The 9,613-nt window shown below is 39.0% G+C and overlaps 1 protein-coding gene across 1 annotated transcript; it reads right to left on the reverse strand.

Annotated features, from left to right (window-relative positions):
• Positions 1-16: 16 nt before the first annotated feature.
• Positions 17-8,313, reverse strand: LOC126405661 (GTPase IMAP family member 7-like). The gene is made up of 2 exons (XM_050069493.1): positions 8,261-8,313; positions 17-2,099 (listed from the first exon to the last, which is right to left on the reverse strand). Exons 1-2 carry the CDS (start codon positions 8,301-8,303, stop codon positions 1,255-1,257), a joined length of 888 nt encoding a protein of 295 aa, XP_049925450.1. The 5' UTR covers positions 8,304-8,313; the 3' UTR covers positions 17-1,254.
• Between the last annotated feature and the right edge of the window lie 1,300 nt (positions 8,314-9,613).

Below are 9,613 nucleotides of genomic sequence, written 5' to 3' on the forward strand. Positions count from 1 at the left end.
AATTTATACAATGTAAAATGCCATAGGCTGGCGCTAATAACGTTAGCATTTTGTATTTGTTTGGAAAACGTGTTTTGTACAGGACAGTTGTTTTGTCAGTGAACCTTGTGAGTTATAATGGAGCCAAACTGTGTGCCGTTACCTTTATTAAACGTTGCCGTTGTCCCTGGTTTTATATGAGAGGATGAAAAGATTGCTAGCTGCTAGGCTAATTTATACAATGTAAAATGCCATAGGCTTGTGCTAATAACGTTAGCATGTTGTATTTGTGGAGAAAATGTGTCCGGATTAACACGTGTTTGTCTGTGAATGCTGCGAGTTACTGTATAGTGAAGCCAATTTGTGTACTTGTGTTTGAAATTGTCCCTATTAAGTCATGTTTAATGTGTGTTTTGAATCAACTAAACTTAACAGCACTTCACAGAAACCTCCTCCACCGACTAGTATTTTGGACGTGTAACTGCAGAGTGACAAAGACACACCACCGCAGAAGTAAAAATGCTCACAACGGCATAGGCGAAGGTCAGTGCCCAAACGCTTTATGCATTCTACATTAATCTTTTTTTTTTTTATTTTAGAAACATAACATTTAGGTCAGCCACTAGACCACTGTGTGAACAGCCTTCTAGTTAACATTATATGGAAAGGCAAAACAAAAAACAAAAAACTGAAGAAACAAAATATATACAAAGTCCACCACCATTATTTTCCCTTATTTTGCCTGTATTTTCATTTGTAAGAATTGGTTTGTCTTGCACACCTACTCTTCCAGTATATGCTATAACTCTGCTGAGAATCAAGTCCACGTCTACGTTCCCTTAGGGGAGGTTATTATTGTCACTCCCCTGCTGTACTGATGTTAGGGTTTTAAGTACATAGTGGTGATGTTAAAGCTTAAATGCTGTACATATTCTCCATTCATCTAAACTAGGTGATATTATTGGTATTAGAATTATCTATTCAAGGGTCACTTCATCCCGAGTTTCTGGACATTCAAAGACTTTTATTAAACCAGGTTTGGAGACATGAGCCTCTATAAACATCAGCCATCCCCAATATTAAAAAAAAAAAGAAAAAAATTGAATGAAATTTCACACTGATCGCAACATTTGAAAAACTTAACGAAATTAAACCAAAAAGTTAAAGAAATATGGAAATAACAAAATAAAAAAAAATTAAATACAAGCTCCACCACCATGATTTCCCCTTTACATTATTTTCACATGTAAGAACTGGTCTGATCAGCTGACTCAGTCACTTTGTGATGCAATTCTCAATGCCGTTTTTGGCAAGTATCCCTAAACCTGCTGTTACACTTGCAAATATTCCACCTGCTACACCTCCTAATGCAGCTCCTACCGTAGACGTCACCTGACCACCACCAGCAAGATACCCCGTTACACATCCGATAGCTATCCCAGAAAAAGCAAAAGTTCGAAGGGTGGCTAGCTTGGCTTGGGCTCCTTCTCCTTTTGGATCTTGCTGTTTTTTCCGTAAGGCAATTTCAGCCTTGTGGAGCATCTCTGGGGTGTAGAAGTCTCCTCCTGGTGTCTTAATCCTTTTGTTGATCTGCCCCAGCAGAGCAGTGACCTGCTCAGGAGTCTTGTTGGTGTTGTCAAAAACATGGTATCCCCAGTTGCACTGTAAGATTAGGTCATGGAGGTCTTTATTTGATCGAATAAATTCTTCTATGTCAGTGTCTTGCAGTCTGCTTTTAAAGGTGAATAAGACCATAGTGTAATCCATTACGTTTTTGCCAAAAGTACTGCGAATGATTTCCACCATTTCCTTTTCTTCATCTGTGTATTTATCCCCAATCCTCAGCACAATCAGGAACACATGAGGACCGGGTTCAGCAAGTGAGATGGATTTCTTGATCTCTTTCACCAAATCCTCTGTAGATCTCTTAGTGTGAAAAAACCCTGGGGTATCAACAACGACCACATCTTGTTCTCCAATTTTCCCCTTTTCCACATGGCACTCCAATATGTCAGCTGATAGATTGAATACATTTTCCATGCCCAGGATGGTGTTTCCTGAAGCACTCTTCCCAACTCCGACTTTCCCAAGCAGCACCATCCTCAGCTCTGGCTCTGTATCTGTTCGAAAAATATTGCAGACATGAGTGAATTAGTGTTTTATTTGTCTCAGTCACTATGGAATCTTGGCCCACCCACACATGATCAGCTTTAAAACTGCTCTACTGCGCCATTGATTTCCCATGTGGAGAGCAGTGGTTCCCAACAAGATGGAAGCCCGAGCTTAAGCTGGCTGCGTGTTATGTTACCTAAGCAACAGCCTCTTTGCTCATTTCCTGGATTCACATCTGAATAGACCGGGCCAGAACTCATCTCACCCTTAACAAAAAAGGGAGAAGAAGAGACCAAGGATGACAACACCATTAGTCAACATTGCTTCTGCACTGCTGAGTATGTGTCCCATTTCCCCTTCAGTTGCTCAGTTAAGTACTCTGTGTATTTATCACTAAATACAGATGATGGTGCTGACTTAAGATTAGTTTCTCTTTATGGTAGGTAGTTATGTTAGGTACTTCGGCATGGCACGTATCCTTACACCGATAATATAAATACCTGCATTCGATTCTTTAATGCACCCTAGGTCTGAATATAATTTGAGGGAACTGGACCTGGATAGTTGCTGAAAAGTCCTTGAATGTGATGTTTAAGAAGTGGGAACCCTGGTATAATTTCTCCCTAAAAAAATAATGTATATGCTTGCAAAATATTTTTTTCTGTTCTCACTCAAAATAATATTCATAAAAATTCATAAACAATTTAATTTAAACTTCCTTTAGTGCTTAGGCATACGTTTAATCTAGAACTTCATCTTTGTTCAGATCAACCTCTCAAAACCTCTCAAACGTCTCAACTGTACATTTTAAGCAGCAGGGACGGGGAGGAATGGAATACAAATAACAAAGTTATGTATTTAAATGATAAAATATGAGTAACTGTATTCCATTACAGTTACACTTTAAATTGGCAGTATTCTTAATACAGTTACTGTCTTTAAAAATAGATTACTCGAAAGGATTACTTTGTTTTGTTTCATTTGCTCTAACACTGTGTCCTAACTATATGCAGCGCACGTGAGCTGGGGCCTATCCCAGCTGACATAGGGCGAGAGGTGGGGAACACAGACAACCATTTACACTCACATTCACACCTACGGGCAATTTAGAGTCACCCATTAACCTATCCCCAACCTGCATGTCTTTGGATTGTGGGAGGAAGCCAGAGTACCCAGAGAAAACACGGAGAACATGCAAATTCCACACAGAAGGGCTGCCTCCTGGGATCGAATCAGGAACCCTGTTGCTGTGAGGCGACAGTGCTAACCACCACGCCACCGTTCCGCCATTGTTGGATATATTGTATGTAATTTCTAGTATATATCACAATATATAACTTGTGTTTTTTGTTTAGCAAGTAAAAACATAGAAAGGCAGAAAGAACAACTTTTAAGTGGTTACGTCCTCAGTCGTGCACACAGCTTATAGGTAGCCTACATGGTTTGCGTACATGATGCAATAGAAGTGCATATTTAACAGATTCAGTGGGGACAAATTACATTTTAGGGTATGTATTCAGTAATCTACATTGGAATATGTTTTAAAAGTAACGCACCCAACACTGTTAAGCAGGGAATATGTCATTAGTTCTCCTTTTTTTGGACTGAGCCAGTGCCCCTGAAAATGTCTGTTAACAGCCTGGATGCTGCCCCGGACACCATCTGGCACATGACACCTCACACCTCTTGTTTTGCCAAGGAGTGTGAGGTTATATTTGCCAGTAAATGAGAGGCCCCACCTACATCTGGTCACATCTAACTCATGCAAACAAAGTGTGAGTCGTGGACAGTTTAACTTCATCATACCAAATAACAAGATACAAAGGAGTCCATTCATTTATTGCACAGTGGGCCTCATGCAGCAACATTCTCTTAAATTTATCTTATAGTTTCTATTAAGAGAAAATATAAGAGAAGTCGACTCCAGAGGCACCAAACATTCTTAATCATCTCAATCTGCTTTTGCTAAGGTGTGCCCAATGATGAATCCCACTTGATCATTATAACCTATTAGCAAAGGTAACGGCCCCTAAATACGGACAGGTGTCGTGCCGTGTGCAGTAAAAGTACTCATACCACATTATAAAAGTAAAAGTACCTGTACTTGACAGTACTTTAGAAATGTACTTAGTTAGATTCCAGCACTGGTCAGCAGAGGGATGCACNTCTAAGCTTTTTTCTTTCATAGGCTTCTTCTCCTTCCTCCTTACTTAAAAATAATGCTAATATATGCTTGCAAAATATTTTTTTCTGTTCTCACTCAAAATAATATATTCATAAAAATTCATAAACAATTTCATTTAAACTTCCTTTAGTGCTTAGGCATACGTTTAATCTAGAACTTCATCTTTGTTCAGATCAACCTCTCAAAACCTCTCAAACGTCTCAACTGTACATTTTAAGCAGCAGGGATGGGAAGGAATGGAATACAAATAACAAAGTTATGTATTTAAATGATAAAATATTCCATTACAGTTACACTTTAAATTGGCGGTATTCTTAATACAGTTACTGTCTTTAAAAATAGATTACTTGAAGGGATTACTTTGTTTCGTTTCATTTGCTCTAACACTGTGTCCTAACTATATGCAGCGCACGTGAGCTGGGGCCTATCCCAGCTGACATAGGGCGAGAGGTGGGGAACACAGACAACCATTCACACTCACATTCACACCTACAGGCAATTTAGAGTCACCCATTAACCTATCCCCAACCTGCAGGTCTTTGGATTGTGGGAGGAAGCCAGAGTACCCAGAGAAAACACGGAGAACAAGCAAATTCCACACAGAAGGGCTCCCTCCTAGGATCGAATCAGGGGGTCCATGTCATTGGTCTGACAGCCCATTAGTTCGACATCCCATTAGTCCGACTGTCCGCGGTGCTGAACGGCTCGCGGCGGGAGTATGGTGTGCCACGACCGGCTCTGGGTCAGCTGGGAAAGGCTTGAGGCGGAGCAGGCTCACAGCTTATGTGTTTGTCACTTNCACCAAATTCCACACAGAAGGGCTGCCTCCTGGGATCGAATCAGGAACCCTCTTGCTGTGAGGCGACAGGGCAGCATAATGATTTCGGAACGGACTTCGGAACAATGGGTTTAATATGGTCGGAACAATGGGATGTCGGACCAATGGACAGTTCCCGAATCAGGAACCCTCTTGCTGTGAGGCGACAGTGCTAACCACCACGCCACNCCCACACCATGATCTTTTCCTGACCCTAACCAAGTGGTTTTTGTGCCTAAACCTAACCAGACCTTAATCACAGGACAGCATAATGATTTCGGAACGGACTTCAGAACAATGGGTTTAATATGGTCGAAACAATGGGATGTCGGACCAATGGGCAGTTCCCGAATCAGGAACCCTCTTGCTGTGAGGCGACAGTGCTAACCACCACGCCACCGTGCCGCCATTGTTGGATATATTGTATGTAATTTCTAGTATATATCACAATATATAACTTGTGTTTTTTTAGCAAGTAAAAACATAGAAAGGCAGAAAGAACAACTTTTAAGTGGTTACGTCCTCAGTCGTGCACACAGCTTATAGGTAGCCTACATGGTTTGCGTACATGATGCATATTTAACAGATTCAGTGGGGACAAATTACATTTTAGGGTATGTATTCAGTAATCTACAGTGGAATATGTTTTAAAATAACGCACCCAACACTGTTAAGCAGGGAATATGTCATTAGTTCTCCTTTTTTTGGACTGAGCCAGTGCCCCTGAAAATGTCTGTTACTATAACAGCCCGGATGCTGCCCCAGACACCATCTGGCACATGACACCTCACACCTCTTGTTTTGCCAAGGAGTATGAGGTTATATTTGCCAGTAAATGAGAGGCCCCGCCTACATCTGGTCACATCTAACTCATGCAAACAAAGGTGTGAGTTGTGGACAGTTTAACTTCATCATACCAAATAACAAGATACAAAGGAGTACATTCATTTTTTGCACAGTGGGCCTCATGCAGCAACATTCTCTTAAATTTATCTTATATTTTCTATTAAGAGAAAATATAAGAGAAGTCGACTGCACCAAACATTCTTAACCATCTCAATCTGCTTTTACTAAGGTGTGCCCAATGATGAATCCCACTTGATCATTAGTAACCTATTAGCATAGGTAACGGCCCCTAAACACGGACAGGTGTTGTGCCATGTGCAGTAAAAGTACTCATACCACATTTTAAAAGTAAAAGTACCTAATGCAAAAAATGTAAACACATTTTTAAATCAAAAAATTAAAATAATAAAAAAGAAAAACATGTTTTTGCATGAAAACTAATTTAAACAATTATCAAAATAGTTGCCAATTAATTTTCTAATGAATCAAGTAATTGTTTCAGTTGCACTTATATATATATATTTTCTTATGTTTTGTGTGCAAAAATCTTAATTCATATAAAGTAACAAGTTACTAAAGTTATTCAATAATTGTAGTGGAGTATAAGTAAAATATTTCCTTCTGAAGTGTAGTGCAGTTAGTGAAAAGTTTCATGAGATTAAAATACTCAAGTAAAGTAAAATTACTTTAAATATGTACTTGACAGTACTTTAGAAATGTACTTAGTTAGATTCCAGCACTGGTCAGCAGAGGGATGCACAGTAACTGAAATTACAGTAATTTGGATAAATGGATCAAGTACAGTGGTATTTCTCTAGCTGACAAATGTATTAATCCAAGTATTGTAATTACTCTAAAACATAATAATCTAAATGTGATTATTTGATATTCATGGTTTTTGGTAAGAGTGCTCTCTTTAACCACTTGTAAAAAAATTCTCTCACCTAAGGTCAGAGCAAAGATGAGAAAACACTGGTGAATCCCAGAAATCAATGGGTACTACCAAAATAACTACAAATTGTGGATACAAACAAAAATAAGAGAATATTCATATTGCTTCTTGCGTAGGGCTCAGTGAAACATCTGATAATGATCTGGATGTTAGAGACAAAGCCTAAAAGCTCCTGCATTCTGATCTAAGCTTGTTTGTGTTAATTTCAGTATAAAGTAGCACATTTTGAACAAGATGTGTAACTGATGAACTTCGATATAATTGCTTTGATGATGGTACACCCTTTATAATCCAAAAGCTAACAACTGAAAGACACCCAACCACTTCTTCTTCTAACATGCCAACTTTAAGTGGCAGAACCTGCTGTACTCTCTGATAATACAATGGAACTTAATGAACACACAGTAAAAATGTCCCTTAAAAGCAAGGCTTATCTTTACAGTCTTGAGCTTAGATTACTGTAGGATCTCACCTGAGATGCCTCTCCTATCAAAATGACTAAAAAACTAAAACATAAAACACACAAATCATGACAGACACATACCAGTCATGTAACATCACCTCTAACATATGTTAATGTCCACACCAAACTAAGTTGCTACCAATAATAATCAGGTTTAGGTAGGTATCTGTCATCAAGCCTCAGTAACTAGAACCATAAATGCATGGCACTTTAATTATTAACAACTTTAATTATTTACTATTCAATATTGCATTTAACATGATGCAGAATCAAATCTGTGTGTGAAAGAACAAGTGCACACAGACACACAGTCACAAAAATGTCCCTAAAAATCTGAAAGCCAATCTTAATCAAAATGGGTGCTATAAAGTTATAAAATAAGAAACTTCAAAGTTGTAGATGTCCACTTGGTCAGTTAATCTAATAATAATAATAATAATAATAATAATAATAATAATGATAATAATGATAATAATAAGTATAGTTAAGGGTAAAAGTAAAGGGTTAAAGAGCTGGTCTATGTCAGAAATGTAATTGCAAACATCATGGATGAAACAGATCTAGGAATTGATCATTGACCACTACTTCAGACTTCACTATCTCTAAAATACTACTCAAGTCACTTGTGTGAAGATGATAAACGTCTCCACTGCAGATAGATACATTAGGTAATATCTCTGTACTTCACCAAAAATCCAAATTTCATTGAAAAATGTTTAAACTAAAGTATAGATAGTTTCTGTCAAAATCAATTGTTAAAATTTACCCAAAACATGGATCCACAAAGAGGTTAAGAAGAAAATGAGCTGTTGATGAGCTGCTTGCTGATAGTTAAGGAGATAAAAATCCATGTATCAAATCCAGACTCTACCCTTAGCTGTAGAACTGCAGAAGAAAAATACTTACTAGCCACCAAAGTGTCCACCTCTGGCTTGGAAAAGCACCTCATCTTTGATGTCTTGTCGCTGTGGATGTCCTGTTCTGACTATTTTAATTTCCATCTATCCATTATATATTATAGCCTGCTTCTAGATCCTCCCCTTAAATACACATCACCTGTTTCTAGCTAAGGGCTGGCCAGTCACAAGTCAAATTGTGGCTGAAATCAACAAATCAGGTTGCTGAGCTGTAAAGTATATTAAGTAGAGTACACTTTCACAGCTCTACCTCCTCACCAGTGTCAATCAGCTTCTTTTAGTTAAGTTCATAGAAAAAAGAAAAAAAAAAAAATCCCAATGTGAACAGAGACCTTCCCAGGGACGCCTCAGTGACAAAAGCAGTTTTATGTTTAACTATTACTTAGCAAATAACCAACCGAATCAGGAGCACTTCTTTGAGCTCTTGTCACTGGGAAGTGACCTAGTTAGCTGTTAGCTGTTAGTAGCCAGTGGGCAGCAGTAGTGTGTTGGCTGACGGGGCTACCAGCTCTGAGTTAAAAGAGCTAACAGCTAATGAAGCTAAACACAATCTGTTAATGTCTTTTCATTTGTTAAAGTGTGTGCGAGCCAATCATAGCATGGCCAATCGTAGCGTGGCATCGGCCAGCTCCGTCACAAGTCTGACAACTACACAACACTACACTGTAGCTACTCAGTAGACGCTCCTGCAGTTGTTCAGATTGACACAAATGTTGTGTCCAGAGCATGTCTGATAATCGTATTGTTACCTGGAGATGTTGGAAGGAGATAGGTTTCTTCCCTGTTCCAAAACCAAAATCAATCCCTGAAAATTGTGGGATTAGCTAGCTAGCTGCTAAAGCTATAGCTTGCTGAACGTATACACGTTACTTTTGTTGTTCAGTGTATATGACACCAAATAAAGACCTATCCTGCTTTACAGGAACCAGTAAAAGGAAACAGGGAAACTGCTGATATTCAGCCAGCTGTTTGTCATTGCAGTGTGTGCAAATAAATTGTGTTTGGTATCCCCTGGAGCTCCCGCCCATCTGACAGCCGAGGTGCTGGAGATGGCATTGGCGCAGGGGAAAGACATACACTGTTCATCTGCACACAGTGCTATGACACAGCCGGATGAAAATCGGCATGGCTTCCATTTAAATTCATTGTCTTCTGTCTTGATTGCCAGTGATGTGGTGGTTCACTTTTACACTGTGATCTGTAGCCTATAGTTCAGCTTTAGCTTCTATCTATGTTCATCTTTTTAACCTGTTTTTACTGCTGAGTGAGTTTGACATCGTGGTTATGCCTTTCAAACACACAGACCCCTGTAGTAGTAGACCCCTCTGTCTGCTTCTCTCTG

Source organism: Epinephelus moara, chromosome 18, assembly GCF_006386435.1.
Source record: "Epinephelus moara isolate mb chromosome 18, YSFRI_EMoa_1.0, whole genome shotgun sequence".
NCBI classification, from domain to species: domain Eukaryota; kingdom Metazoa; phylum Chordata; class Actinopteri; order Perciformes; family Serranidae; genus Epinephelus; species Epinephelus moara.

What these genes read in the sequence shown, in the direction of transcription:
- LOC126405661 (XM_050069493.1), bottom strand. Translation starts at nt 8,303, where the DNA reads ATGAGGTGCTTTTCCAAGCCAGAGGTGGACACTTTGGTGGCTA. An exon ending in GGTGGACACTTTGGTGGCTA is followed by an intron (nt 2,100 to 8,260) that starts GTAAGTATTTTT and finishes TTTTTCGAACAG; the next exon opens with ATACAGAGCCAGAGCTGAGG.